The sequence below is a fragment of the Hyperoodon ampullatus genome (genome assembly GCF_949752795.1).
Source record: "Hyperoodon ampullatus genome assembly, chromosome: 9".
NCBI lineage: Eukaryota > Metazoa > Chordata > Mammalia > Artiodactyla > Ziphiidae > Hyperoodon > Hyperoodon ampullatus.
In genome coordinates, this window is record NC_136922.1 from 71,479,375 (window position 1) to 71,495,818 (window position 16,444).

General features: G+C 38.1%; 1 protein-coding gene across 2 annotated transcripts in view; it reads right to left on the minus strand.

Annotated features, from left to right (window-relative positions):
* DOCK4 (dedicator of cytokinesis 4) overlaps window positions 1-16,444 on the minus strand; it is a gene marked incomplete at its 5' end in the record, with an annotated part of 498,756 nt that overhangs the window by 83,879 nt on the left and 398,433 nt on the right. For both annotated transcript variants that reach the window (XM_079712023.1, XM_079712022.1), the window contains one exon: window positions 9,851-9,949. In XM_079712023.1, coding sequence (XP_079568149.1) covers window positions 9,851-9,949 — 99 coding nt within the window. The remainder of the gene's footprint in view (window positions 1-9,850; window positions 9,950-16,444) is intronic.

The window sequence follows — 16,444 nt, forward strand, 5'->3', positions numbered from 1 at the left end:
GGGACAAAGGTGACATTATTCCAGGTATAGGAGTGGAGACAGACAACCTGTTTCTGTACCGTCTCATTTTCCTATTCCCATTTATCTCACAAAATATAATAAAAGGCATGCCAACATGGGACCTTGTGCCAATGCTTATGTATTGACATCAACCTTTATTTCCCTGAAGAAAACTTTTCAGTGTCTCAAGTAGGTTTCTAAGCTTCATCTACCTTTACAGAACCATAGACATTCATTTGTAGAAACCTTACAATGAAAATAAAAGAACATTATACTGAGAATCAGGAAATCTAGATTTTAATCCTGCCTGTGTCATTAACTGGCTCAGTGACCTTGGTAACTTATTTAAGTTACCAAGCTCTCTGGAACTGAGTTCTGAGGCTTCATAATGCGGGGGCTTTAAGGTCCCTTGTGGTTAGAGAAGATTAAAAATAATTAATATGATCACGTATCTATTCATACAGTATGCAAACATGTTTCTTATTTCTCAACTGTAGGCTAATGTTTTAGCAGATGGTAACACAAACACCTTCCACTGTGGTACTTACATGTAATTTAGTTCAGCAAGTATGTCTTGTCAGCTGCCATGCGACAGGTTACATTTCAAACTCAGTTCCAATGTTTTAAAGCACTAAGACCTGAACGCTAGATTCAGCATCCCCTCCCTTCCCTCCCCCAATACAATGGTATTTCCTTGTCTGTTCTGAGTGCTTTTCAGCTCTGATTATTTCACTAAACAAGAAGTTCTGCATAGATATGTGAAATTATTTTGCACACATAACGATAACTAAATAACAGATTCTTTTTATAATCTAGAAAAAGAACACTGCTGTAATAATACTCCTGTTTGGACAGCACACAGAAATAAGTGTTTCGTATGCCATCATTTCAAAATTGGCCACCTGGGAGCAGTTTCTTTTCTGTTTGTTTACTTCAAATAGCACAACATGGTTACTTAACTGTATTCCTGGTAATTATTCAAATAAGGGTTCAAAATAAAAAAAAAAAAACAGGGAGGTGTTACTTTACAGAAACACTTTTTCTGCAGTGTAAGAGGTTCAAGTAAGAACGCTCATGCGAAAACCTTCAAAAACAATAAAAAGTCTCACATTCAAATAGAAAAGAAAGCCGGAGCAGTTGTTATGATGTTACATTATCATTAACATTTATTCATTCATAAATATCGGGTCCTTTAACATGTGCCGGGCACTGTGTAAGATGCTGGGGACACCTAGTGGGGTAAAATATACTCTTTCATTTATTCATGCAATAATATTTATGGAGTGCCTGCAACATGCCACACCAGAGTTAAGTTAGTTGAATGTGACCTTTGCCTTCCTGGAGCTCAGAGTTTTGTGGGAGAGATGAATGCTAATCTATTTACGCACGTGGTACAAGCTAGGATAAATCTGAGGGCCAGGTATTCCACACAGAGGAAAGGGCACCTCCAAGCCTCAGACTCAAGACAGAGGTTGCCCAGGCTGCAAAGGGGAGTGGCAAGAAATGGGGCTGGTAGGTAAGTAGGGATAAATAAAAGATGGATAGGGACTTCCCTGGCCGTCCAGTGGTTAAGACTCACGCATTCCAATTCAGGGGGCGTGGGTTCGATACCTGGGTGGGGAACTAAAATCCCACATGACTTGCAGCACGGCCAAAAATTAAAAAAAAATTTTTTTTAAAAGATGGATAAATAGAAAGATGATGATAAATAGGGACCAATCAAAGGTAAATAAATAAATACAAGGTAAATAAATCTCATACCTTTTCCCTGGTAAGCAGTTTGGAAATTTACCCTGAGGGCGATGTGGAGACACTGAGGGGTTTTATGCAGACATGTAAGAGGATCAAATTCCAGTTTTACAAAGATTTTCTGACTACAATATATAACACATTGTTTTGTGTTTACACGTACTATAGTATCAGAATAGCACAGATAGAAATCAGGTGTATGAAACAGAACTGGGGAGGCACAGAAGGAGGCCTTTTGAGATCATGAAACTTGAGTTAGGAGATTTGGGAAAAAAGCTTCATGAGGTGCGTAGACAGCCCGGGACACTGTCTCCTTATGTCAAGAGCAATGAATGGGACAGAGCCTTCTAGACACACATTTCCTTTACTTATGATTTAGACTATAGTCAATCTTATTTTAAAATTTTGCCACAAATTTCAAATGTGTAACACCCTTGATGCAAGGTCTGAATTCAATTAAAGAGTGTTAATAATCGTTATCACATTGAAACTAATATCCTTAAAATTGACTATTTAAGTACATCATGCAAAAATAACTCTCAAATGGTCCTCAATCCTCAAGAACTATAGAACTATTTTTCTGTAATAAAATAAAGACTATAAGTTGAAATAACTGTATGGAAAAAGATGGCTTGTGAAGCAGGCAGACATTTATTATGAGGGTTGATTCATTCAACAAAGATTTAATGTTCCAGGCTCTGTGCTTAGGACACAAAGACAGAGCCCCTACTCTCAGAGAGCCCATAGTCAACAAGAATACAAGGAAACAACAAATAATAACATGCATTGTTGCACATGCTGTCACAGAGGGGGACTGTAGTCTATGAAGGCTTCATTTAAAAAAAGTGATACCTGGGCCGGATTTTACAGCAGGAGCTGAAATCAGGGAAGGGATTAATGGGGTACAAATTAGGCAATGGAAGTGAGGTGTGGTAGAATAGGCATTTCAGGTAGACAAAAAAAAAAAAAAAGATCCAGAGGAATTAAAAATTATCTATATGGTTTGTTAGGAATATACAAGTAATCGTAGTAATCTTAAGTGACTGGAATGAAAGGTATTTGGAAAGGGATGGAGGACAACGAGGATGGAAGGTAGACTGAAGATAAGGAAGACTTGACGAAAAGACTGGACTTTGTCCTGCAGTTAATGTAAAGTCCTCAGAGTTTTAAAGTTGGCTTGAGACTTGATCAGATATGATTGTTGAAAGCTAGTGGGCCAGCATAAGGGAGACAATGAAAGGTAATAATAATGCTGTACATAACTTCCAGAACATGTACACTGTCAGGCTTAGAGCAAGATCACCACAGTTCTATATGAAAAGTCACAATCAACAAAAAACAGGAGTCTTACTGCTCTCTATATACATAAAATGCCAGGGATATGGCCCCAGTAGAAGGTAGGTGTATAATAAAACATTACTGATGATAGAAGAAGGGATAAAAAACCCTAATCACTGCTTAGTTTTTGCTTTTGTTCATTTCTAAAATAATGGCATGTTCTAGAGAAGGAAGGAAACAATGCAGAGGACCAGCGCCCAGGTCTGCGCTCCTACACACTTCAGGTGATGCTGTGACTCACAAGTACTTGAGGACCAAGGAGAAGAAATGGCCTACTGTTCACGATGCTGGAAGCCACTCCAACAGTAACCCTGGAGACACCCAGGTTCTCCAAGCAAGAATGAAGTTAAAACTGCACTAGGCTTAGCAGATACTTGAGAATTACAGACTTTCAACCTTCATTTTGATTTAGAGACCCATGGGAAAATGCTAGGCCAAATCTCTCTTTGAAGTGATAAGAAGAGAAAAAAAGCAGTGATGCTAGGAATAAAGAACAACCAAAAAGAGATTAATTTGAAAATCTCAATATAAAATTTGTCAGTATCAATTAAGATTAAAATGTATATATCCCATGATCCAACAGTTCTACTTCCAGAAATTCATTCTACAGCAATAAGTGCACAAATCCATAGAGATGTATGTATCAAGATGTACACCACAGGATCCTTTCTAATGGCAAAAATCGGAAACATCCTGAATGCCCATTAAAAGGGAAATAATTAAATTGTGGATCACCATATAATGAGATTCAGAAGAATGAATAATGCACTGGGCTATATAATGTCCATGGTATATTATTGTGTGAAAAGAGGTGCAACCAGTATGAACAGTATGATTCCATTAAAAACACGCGTGAGGATACAGCATAGAAAATAGTCTATGAGGATACACCCCTATGTGTTAACAGCAACTGTCTCTGGGGAACAGAATCATGTGTGTGGAGGAAAAGAGGACATTTGCTTTATTACTTTAAACCAATAGGGTTATGTGGGATTTTTAGTGTCTAATCCCAATAACAGTTATCATTTTTCATTAATATCACTCTATTAAGTTGTACCTTTCCTTACTGATCATTCCCTTATTTACTCAATTTCCAACCTAAATGTAGATACAAAAAAATCACCCCCCCCAAATCCCAAACTCTCCCTCTGCCAATTTAGCCTTTTCAGACGTCCTCACTTCATGACTAGAACGACCTCATTACTTTTAAAGAGCTGACGAAGGAAATGTTATACAATTTGATAGCAAAGATTTTCGTTTAGGAACGTTTATTGAAGTTTAGGCAAAAGCTGAGTTTAGCTGCCTGAGCAAAGAACTGAGACGTTAATAGAATTCCTAGCCCTCGCAATAACTTGGGAATGATGATAGTATCGATCTTCTTCACAGCGGGTAGTGAAATGAGATGCTGCAAGAAAAGAGTTCACGCTGCATCTGCCTTACGGCGGAGGGAGTGGGGCTGAGGAGGTACTACGTGACTGTTAGCCACTATCGCTCCTGTTGCTTATACATATCACACTCATTTACAACTTATGATTTAGATGCCCCGATAACATTAAGGCATTAACAGAGATTGTTTTATTAGTCTTGATATTCCCAACATCTAGCCAAGGTGCTCAACAAATGTTTACTGAGTCAAGCAACTGACACAATAAAATAATAATAGTGCTTACCTCATGGGGTTCTTTTCAGGATTAAATGTGTTAATATTAATCAGCCTCTTAGAACAGTGCCTTACATGTACTAAGTTCTATATAAATGTTTGCTGTTGGAGGTCGTCAGTTCCTTTACCACAATACGCAAATCCCACAGTCCTCTAAGATTTTTGGTTTTATAATACATTTGGCAGCAAAACCTTACCCAAACTACTCATAGTCTTTATTTATCCCACCTAGAGCGAATATTTTATTTAGCTACAGAAATACTGAGATGTTTGATTATACAGTTGACCCTTGAACAACATGGGTTTGGACTGTGCAGGTTCACTTATACAAAGATTTTTTTCAATAGTAAATACTACAGTACTACACGATCCGCAGTTGGTTGAATCCACGGATGCAGAGCCATGGATGTGGAGGAAACATGGATAGAGAGGAACCATGTGTACAGAGGGCTGATGCTAGGCTATATGTGGATTTTCAACTACACATGGTTCAAGGGTCAGCTGTAGTTGCTACCCCCAATTCTACTGGAGGTGCTATATGATACTATACAGTATATGTGCCATATTATCTTTCTGAAATCTCAAAAATTCTGATTTCTGAAATACATTTGGTAGAAGGACTTCAGACAAGGGACTAGAGACCAGTGCTATCATCTTCGGGAAATCTTGTAACATAGATTTCAGTAGCATAAATATGGATAATTGACTTTGAAGAAAATTGAGAACAGGAAAACTTTACTTGTTAAAAGGTGGTATCTGAACTTTTAAAATACAGATTCAAACCAGCTGACTAATTAGCCTTTAGTAAAATAAATGCCCTCCAGTCTGCCTTCACTCCAGTTATCCACCTTCCGTTCTTACACTGGGGAAGCTGTCCTTCCTCCCAGTCAAGGCTAATTAGGTCCCTCCTGCTGCTTTCTTAGAGACCTCCCCCTGTGAGTTAGGACCTCTTTTATCTTCAATGCTCCCTCTCCACCAGCTCTGATCATTTTTATTTAAATATGTTTTAAGTCTCCTCCATGATAAATATTCCTCTGACATCCCAAGTTCTCTTTCAGTAGACACCTTATGCTCCTCTTCTTGAAACACTGTCTACATCCACTATATCTTTTTCTCTTTTTTTTTTTAATTCCTCAGTCCATGACATCTTGACTTCCACCCTCACTAATGCATTGAAAATGCTCAAGTTCACCAAACATTCGATAATTCAATAGTGCAACCAGATAGGTCTTTCTTAACACAAATGTGATCATGTCTGTCCCTTCTTAAAACCCTCCATAGTTTTCCAATGTCCTCAAGATAAAGTCTATGCACATTCACAGAGCCTTATGTCTTACATCTCTCTTCCTCACACTGTACAGTCGGTCTAACAATCTATAAATGTTGCCTGAATGCATACAGCATGCTAGGCAAGTTCTGGGATCTGAGGATACAGCAGTGAACCAGCCGTCATTTCAGACATCAAGAAGTTTATAACCTAGTAGCTAGGAGTTGGGGATACACATAAAAAAATAAACAAAAATATTCCAGATTCTAATAACCGTTATAAAGGTGGAATGGCAGCTGTGGTATGTCAGTTAGGATATTCAGGTGACGTTTTAGTTGAGAGATCTGAATGTCTCAGCCAAAGATGGACAGCACACTCCCACCCAGCTCTCAGCTGAGACCTCCCTTGGGGAGTTTTCCTCTAGCATTGAGTTGGGGCTGGCAGCAATTCCTAGATGCTCCAAAGTACTGTGTGCTTACTCTGTGTCTTCACCACTGTCATTTGCCTACGTTACTGCCCATTACCAGTTTGACTCTTCCCCCTACAGGAACTGGCCTTTTTGTTTCTGGTTACATAATAATGCTGGTAGCACTTGGTACGTCGGAATTGCTCAATCTGAAGGACAGATAGAGTAATTAATATTGTTAAAAAAAATTTCCTTGGCCTGAAGGCCCAGGTTTTTTTCTTATTTTTTTTAGGCCCGGCTATTTTGAAGTGGGAAATATGTGTCCCTTGCAAAGGTGTGTGGCTGACTGAAATGAGGGAAAGCCACATGAAACACTTTGTTCATTACTTTCATTTGCTTTATTATTGTTAATGTGACTATTAAAGCATAAAACTCAATACCTAGGTTAAACAAATCATGTTTTTCAACTTATGCTTTTCTACTATTTTTTTCTCATTCCCAGGCCCTGTGAAAATATGTAATTTTTCCTATGTGAAATTTTGAAATACAAAGTCATAGACTCCTTGAGTAAAACCTAATGGTTCCTCAGCTGTGTTAAATATTCAACTTGTGATGAAAATTAATAACTGCACAATTATTTTCCTTTTTAACCATGTGGGTTTCTGTATGTAAGTGGGTAAGTTCTAAGATCTTTATCCATTTTTAATTCTAAACTCAAGATTAAATATAAGCATGAAAAACATGATATTTTCAGGCTTGGGCATATGCTAATCAACTGTCAGATAGACTACATCTGCCCAAACCTATTTGTTTTATATGACTCAGCTTGTCAACTGATCCAAGGTAACGGAAAGATTCTTCTGAGATGATACAACAGTTAAAAGTCAAAGATAAGTGATCCCTATGCGTTATCTATATTGAAAAAAATCTAGAAATCTTCCTCTAAGGCACTGTGAAGGCTTGTAATCATGCAAACGTTACACTGTGACTATAACCACTGTCTTATAATTCTTAGCAATCCCACTAGGGAAGGGAATTTTAAGGAAGTCTGGGAGACTGTTGTAAGCTAATGACCACTCAACAAAATAATCCAGTAACCTAGCAACAATCTATACTACCTTTTAGGAAGAGCAGGTGCATTCAAGGGCCAGGCACACTCAAGCCACAAGTCCTGATAGTTAAAACACAAGACAGTAGATATGGGATCTGCATCATGTTACACGAAGTCAGGGAATTAATGGTCCTTGAAGAGTAGCATTCTGCATGTAGCCAAGACAGGAATGTAGGTGAAAGGGGAAAGAAACCAGGTGAAGGGGGACATTATACCAAAATCTGAGATGAACTACCATATTTAAGTATATGTTAATACCCTTTTGCTAATACACATATGATTTAAATAGCGCCATGACAGTCCCGGTTAGACCATAGAGGGTCAAAGGAGGAGCTAATGATGTAAGCCTTGACATCTACCCAAAAATGAGGAAGAAGGTCGTCTTCTCTCCTCCCCACTATTGCTTTGATTATAAAAGTGTAGCCCTCTTTGTTCCTGGGGCCATGCTCCCTTGCTGGCCTGCTTCTATCTCTCACAAGCATCCTATGCTAATAAACTCACTCTTTGCCTATCGCTTTGCCTCATGCTGACTTCTTTCTCTTCTGAGACAAAAGAACCTGAGCTTCCGTAAGTCCTGATACCAGGTGAATAGTTTCAATTAAAAGACAGTGGGTTCAAATGTAAAACAGATAGCTAGTGGGAAGCAGCCGCATAGCACAGGTAGATCAGCTCGGTGCTTTGTGACCACCTAGAGGGGTGGGATAGGGAGGGTGGGAGGGAGGGAGACGCAAGAGGGAAGAGATATGGGAACATATGTATATGTATAACTGATTCACTTTGTTATACAGCAGAAACTAACACACCATTGTAAAGCAATTATACTCCAATAAAGATGTAAAAAAAAAAAAAGACAGTGGGTTCAAATGTAAAATAGATAGCTAGTGGGAAGCAGCCACATAGCACAGGGAGATCAGCTTGGTGCTTTGTGACCACCTAGAGGGGTGGGATATGGAGCATGGGAGGGAGGCGCAAGAGGGAGGGGATATGGGGATATATGTATATGTAGAGCTGATTCACTTTGTTATACAGCAGAAACTAACACACCATTGTAAAGCAATTATACTCCAATAAAGTCGTTAAAAAAAAAAAAAAAAAGACAGTGGGTTCAAGTCCCCTCCTAAGTCAGAGATGGTGCTTTTAAGTCCCAATCTGCAGGTGACTTGGGTTCAAGTCCCAGACCATGGGTTGAATCCCAATCTGAGTTTTGGCTGGGTTCAAGTCCCATCCGAGAAAGAGTATGGTTTCACCAGCAGTTAAGTGACCCTTCCATTTTGATGGTTTATGTATGAAGCTGTCTAGAAACTGAAGCGATGGAAGAGAAATAAAAGTAAATATGGACAGAAGATAGGTCATTCCTGTGACTGAGGACAATCAGCTTGTAAGATTTTAGTGAACACCATGAAGGAAGCATTAAAGTCACCTAAATCTTAGCAAAGATTGGATTTTTACAAACCCAGCATCAATATTTTCCATTTAATGTCACTGTCAGAGTAGCACAGCATATTGATTAGACCAAAAGCCCACAGAGAATGTCAAATACAGCTCTGCCTCCCTAGTCAGAATGTTGTAGCCAGAACTTCTCACTGTGTTTTTAGAGGGATGAAATCAGCTAATATAGTAATACATACTCCCTTATCTGCTATTAAGGCAATATTTCTAAGTCCTGAAATCAGCTAATATAGTAATACATACTCCCTTATCTGCTATTAAGGTAATATTTCTAAGTCCTGAAATCAGCTAATATAGTAATACATACTCCCTTATCTGCTATTAAGGCAATATTTCTAAGCACACTTAACTAGACTCAGTCTATTTGCTTTTGTCTCATTAGTTCTGCTATTTTGTTTCTAGGTTACTGGACTTTTTTTTTTTTTTTTTGCGGTTTGCGGGCCTCTCACTGTTGTGGCCTCTCCCGTTGCGGAGCACAGGCTCCGGACGCACAGGCTCAGCGGCCATGGCTCACGGGCCCAGCTGCTCCGCGGCATGTGGGATCTTCCCGGACCGGGGCACGAACCCGCGTCCCCTGCATCGGCAGGCGGACTCTCAACCACTGCGCCACCAGGGAAGCCCGGTTACTGGACTTTGATGGCAGGCATTTCAAATCCTATATGCTTGTCCAAAATAAGAATTAATTGCTTGGCTTGAGTAAAGAACTTTTAAAGAATCAAGACAGAAGAGCAAATCTGTGGGTAAATCTGATAAAAAACAGAATTTAATGGAATCAGGTAAAGCAATTGTCAAAAACCCATCTGAACGATGATGAACAAGAACAAGAGAAACTAAAAAGATATATTAGACACTTTAAAAAATGCCACTTACCCTTAGTTCTTCTTTCGTATTGAAACTATCAAGAAGCTGTTGATAATGTCTATCTGTCATTTGCCGTAACAGGGACAGGAGACAAGCAACAAACTCTCCCTAATTGAAAAAAAGGAAGCATGTTTTTTAGTAAGTACATAAAAAAACATCAGTAACTTACCTTCAACTGATCTCAAATAGAACACTTGAAAAGAAAACCCACTATGATCCAAATTTACCTTATGATGTTGTCTTAATCTAAATTAACCATAATATTACAGTCAAATTTCTCCCTGTAATGATTACCATTTACTTGGTACACATGCATTTTAAAATTTAGAGTGGGGACTTCCCTGGTGGCACGGTGGTTAAGAATCCGCCTGCCAATGCAGGGGACACGGGTTCAATCCCTGGTCCAGGAAGAGCCCACATGCCGTGGAGCAACTAAGCCCATGTGCCACAACTACTGAGCCTGTACTCTAGAGCCTGCAAGCCACAACTACTGAGCCTGTGTGCCACAACTACTGAAGTCCCCGTGCCACAACTACTGAGCCCATGCGCCTAGAGCCCATGCTCTGCAACAAGAGAAGCCACCACAATGAGAAGACCGCACACCACAACGAAGAGTAGCCCCCACTCACCACAACTAGAGAAAGCCCGCACGCAGCAATGAAGACCCAATGCAGCCAAAAATAAATAAATAATGAAAAAATAAAATTTAGAGTGGATTTTTTTTTTTTTACCTTGGGTGGAAGCTTTTCAGTAGGGAAGTAACTCCACACACTTAAAGAAGATAAGGTACTGAGGCTCCTGACCATTTATTAAGCATTTACTATGTCTTTGTTCATTATACTGTTTGAGCCTCATATCAGTGTTATAAGGTAGGGGGTATAACACTAATTTTTTTTTTTTATTGAAGTATAGCTGATTTACAACATTGTGTTAATTTCTGCTGTACAGCACAGGGAATGCTAATTTAAAGAAAGTAAAATGTAGGTTTGGTGGGCTAAAAGACTTGTCCAAAGTCACACAGCTAGAAACTGGCAGAGCTGTAGTTATTCCTGGGGTTTTCTACTCCAAAGCTCTTCCTGTACCTTCATGCTCCATTTTTTTTTTTTTTTTTGCGGTACGCGGGCCTCTCACTGTTGTGGCCTCTCCCATTGCGGAGCACAGGCTCCGGATGCGCAAGCTCAGCGGCCATAGCTCACGAGCCCAGCCGCTCCGCGGCATGCGGGATCCTCCCAGACCGAGGCATGAACCCGTGTCCCGTGCATCGGCAGGCGGACTCTCAACCACTGCGCCACCAGGGAAGCCCCATGCTCCATTTTTGAATTCACATGACTTTCTCCAGCTCATCAGAGTGTTCATCTGCTGACTTGTTGGGTGTCGAAAAAGCCATACATTGCATAATGTTGGTTTCAATCTCCTTTTAAGCACAGTTTATTTATCTTTTAAAATTTATTTTATTAAAGTCTAGTTGATTTACAACGTTGTGTTAATTTCTGCTGTTCAGTAAAATGATTCTGTAATACAGAACATATATATACACACTTTTTCATATTCTTTTCCATTATGGTTTATCATAGGATATTGAATATAGTTCCCTGTGCTATATGGTAGGACCTTGTTTATCCATCCTGTATATACTAGTTTGCATCTGCTAACCCCAAACTCCCAACCCACCCCTCCCCCATCTCCCCTCCCCCATCTCCCCTCCCCCTTGGCAATCACAAGTCTAAGAACAGTTTAAGTTAACTATGATCCTTTTGTGCTTGGGTGCTATGTGATTGACTCCTACAAAGTCCAAATCTTAAAAATTAATAATGAAAAAGAAAATATATGTATAGCATCCATAGATTTGAAGACTTATAAAATTGCTATCACTTGCATTTCCTGATGCATTTCTAACTTAAAATATATGTTTTCAATGCAAACTTTTTTGCTCAGCAAAGAATTTATCTACTTTTAGTTACATTTAAAACAATACAAGCACAACAGGAGAAGTAATCAGTGGTAATTGACAGTGGATTTAGAGAAATTCAGTTTAATTGGGAATTGGTTTCTTTCAGTTTACACGGAAAAAGATTATAGGTTCACATGTAAAATCTGAGACTAAAAGCCCTGAGTAGTCGGATTTATCAAGAGAGGCAGCTAAGTCAGGACAGTCAAACGTATCCCTACCAAGGCCATGTGAGGCCTGAGGATGCTACTTAATGGCCATGTCAGGGTAACCAGAGATGCAAGCTGGCTCCTTGCATGTGGATAATCATCTGCAACACACAGATATGACAAGTAATTATCCCTACATACTTTTTAGGGCAAATATTTAAGAACTAACCAGTATGGGCTAGCAGAAATACCTTCTAAGCTCAACATATTACTTTGTTAATGCACAAAGGAACCCTTGATACTTAACACAAGAAATAGAAAATTTAAGGGCACAATCATGAATATTTTAGTGTATGTGTATGAAGAAACAACCCAAGGCTAGGAAGAAACTACCTGAAAGGACTAGGAGCTCATACATGACTGGTGCTCATATATGACTGAGAATAGTGTTTATTCTCACCAGCCAGACTGAAAAATCCTCACTATTAATAGGGCATCAGGGCATCAGTTAGAGTACTAAAAGTACTCTTTTCCTCAGTAGTGGGGAAAAATTACTCCTAGAATAAATGCTGCTCTGATCCTACCTAAAAAAGTTCAAAAGCAAGACCTGAAACAATCTAACAGTCCCCAAGAAACTGCCATCCTCATTCCACAGCAAAGGTCAAAGATATTTTTTGGAATTAAAAAAAAATTCACCTCCCAACAAGGTAAAATTTACAATGCCTGGCGCTCAATAGAAAATTACTAGGCTTACACAGAAATAGGAAAAAATGATGAAACAAATGAGAAAATAATCAATCAATAGAAACAGACCAGAAATGACACAGATAATAGAATTAGCAGTCAAGGACATTAAAATAGTTATTATTACTGTATTCTATATATTCAGGAAGCTTGAAGAAAGAATGAACATGTTAATTAGAGGCATGTAAGATTTCAAAAGGAACCAAATTAAACTTCTAGAGATGAAGATTGTCATGTATGAGATGAAAATTCACTTAATGGGACTAATGGCAGATTAGACTGTGGACAAAGAATGTCACCTGCCATTTCAGTATACAAAGGCTGTTGAGTCATCATCTACTACAGCCACCCCTGATGGTGCACCTGAGGGGAATTCAGGATGGAGAAAACAGGATACTGGTCCTAGATAGTTAAATACACATCAAAGGAATAATTTCAATAAGCCCAGACTCTTGAATCTTCTCATACATAGAAAAGCACTAAAATCATTCACTTGAGATGTCTGTTTTTTATGATTAGCAATAATCTTTTGATGTTTGACTACATTTTTTTTTTTTTTCAGTAAAAACTCCTATATATCCTGGTTCCTCCCTTACCTCTTTGGGACAGTCCCTCAGAAATATCTGAAAGGCTGCCATCTGGGGCTATACTCCTTAGTAAGTCTGCTGAATAAAACATAATTCTCAACTTTTAGGTTGTGCTTTTTTTTTCAGTCAACAGACAATATAGAAGAAGACAGCGTAATAGATATCCTCCAAAATGAAACAGAGAAAAAAAAAAAAACTAAAAGAGAAGAAAAAAAGCACAGTGAACTCTAGGACAACTACAAGTAGCAAAATATATACGTAATTGCAGACCTCAAAGAGAAGGGGTCAGAAAAAGTAGTTGAAGAAATAAGGGGAAAAAATTTCAGATTCTTTGAAAAGCATAAACCTATGTATCAAAGAATTTCAACAAACCCTAAGCATACAAAGCATGAAAAAAATTACACCAAAGCACAACATAGTAAAATTGCTGATAGCCAGTGATAAAGAGAAAATCTTAACACCAGTCAGAGGGAAAAAAAGACACATTATATCCAGAGGAAGAAAGATAAGGATGAGAGATTTCTCACTGGAAACAATACAAACTAAAGATAAAGATGAGAGATTTCTCACTGGAAACAATACAAGCTAGAAAACAGTGGAGCAACATCTTTAGAGTACTGAAAGAAAACAACTATCAACCAAGAATTTGTTACCCAGTAAAATTCTTTCAAAAACAAAGACAAAATAAAGACTTTTCAGACATCCCAAAATTTAAACAGTTCACCACTTCTACTCAACATTATAGTGAAGGTTCTAGTAAGTGCAATAAAGCAAGAACAAGAAATAAAGAAATACAGATTGGAAAGGAACTTTTAAAAAGCTGTCTTTATTCACAGACAACATATTTGTGTTCAAAGAAAATGCTACAGAATCTACAATGAGCTACTAGAACTACTTAAGTGAGTTAATCAATGTTTAAGAATACAAGTTCAGTGTACAAAAATCAATTTTCTGCATAATGAAAATGAACAATTAGAAATTGAAATTTAAAATAGTATAGTTTATAATACCATTAAAATATGAACTACTTAGTGATATATATGACAGAATATATGTAAGATCTGCTGAAAGCTACAAAACCTTGATGAGAGCAATTAAAGACGACCTAAATAAATAGAGAGATATACTATGTTCATAGACTGGGCGATTCAATATTGTTAAGATGTTAACTCACTCCAAATTGATATATAAATTCAATGCAATCCCACTCCATATCATAGCAGGTATTTTGGGGGGCAGAAAGTGACAAGCTGATTTTAAAATTCATATGGAAGTGCAAAGGACCTGGAATAGTGAAAACAACTATGAAAAAGAACAAAGTTAAAGGTCTTAGACTACCTGACTTTGAGACTAAACTATAATGCTATGGTAATCAGGATACTGTGTTACTGATGTCAAAACAGAAAAATAGATAAATAGAACAGAAAGCCCAAACCAGAAACAATCCAAACGCCCACGAACAGGTGAATGAATAAACAAATTATAGCATATCCATATAATAAAATACTATTCAACATTAAAAAGAAATGAACTACTGATAAACAGAGTAACATTGATGAAACTCAAATAATTATATTGAAGAAGTCAAAATGCCCTCCTCCTCCCCCCTTCCCCCAAAAAACCAACAACAATAACCACATACTATATGATTCCATTCATATAAAGATCTAGAAAATGCAAACTTATCTATGGTAACAGAAAGTAGGTCAGTGGTTGCCTGGGGATGAGGTAATGAAGAGGGGCAAGAGGGAGGGAATACAAACAAGCACAAAGAAACTTGCGAGAGTAATAGACATGCTCATTATCTGGATGGTGATGAAGGTTCACAGGTATATATATTATGTCAAAATTTTATCAAGCTGTAGACTTTAAACACATGCAATTTTTTGCATGTCAATTATACCTCTAAACTTTAAAAAATAAGACATTATGACAATATTATCATTTATGGAATGGCACTATGTGTAAGTTGCTGTATTTGATTATATTATCAAGTTTATCCCTCACTAGAGCCTTGTTGGGTGGACACTATTAACTTAACGTTACAGTGAGATCTGTTAAAGTTAATAACATATTTATCCCACGTTCCACAGTCAGAAAATGGTGAAGCTGCGGTGTTAACCTAGGTATCTCTGGCTCTTCTTCCTGCTGCTCAGACTGATTTATTTTATTGAGGAAATATAACTGAGCTTGGGGGTTATATTTCAAATACAAATAGGTATATAAGAATCTATCTGTTGATAACCAATGTCTGTACCTTTTAGCCTCTCTTTTTTTTTTTTTTTTTTTTTTGCAGTATGCGGGCCTCTCACTGTTGTGGCCTCTCCCGTTGCGGAGCACAGGCTCCGGACGTGCAGGCTCAGCGGCCATGGATCACGGGCCCAGCCGCTCCACGGCATGTGGGATCCTCCCGGACCGTGGCACGAACCCGCGTCCCCTGCATCGGCAGGTGGACTCTCAACCACTGCGCCACCAGGGAAGCCCCTTTTTAGCCTCTCTTACGTCTTGACATGAAAATGTAGATCTAGTTGGTAGAAATGCATTCAATGTTTCATCTCTTAGTTTTTCTACATCCTATCTACACTGTCTCCAATGCAGCTACTAGATCAATATTCTTAGAATATTTATTTCAACATACATTTTGTGAATAGTGAAATATCTTAAATGACATTATTTTTAATAATTTTAGTAATAAGAAAAATTATTCAAACGTGAATAGACTTTCATTAAATCTTTACAGTCACCATACCTAGGAGAATACCTCTTTGAATCCATATCATTACCTGTTTATATCTGTCACATCTGGTTTAGGCCCAATGCAAACAACTTGTCATCCTGATATCTAATCTTGGCACAATTAAGACATGTCGTCAATCCCAATATTTACTGTCCAATGTCATTTTATTTATTCACTTCATCAATTTAGGAACTCCAAGCACATTTAGCCCTGTTAAGAGGCCTAGACGTCCAATATTTTTTACCCGTAATGTAACTTTGTTTCTAAGAGATTTTTAAGTGTCTACATGAAAACTCTAGACTCACAATTTATTAAAAAGAATAAATAAAAAACCACTGTTGGCCAAGATTCACTTCATTTTAGTGTTGGAACTTTTTAATGTACAAATCACCGTCAGAAAGAACTCTATGCTATAGTGGCTTGCATCCATTTTACAAC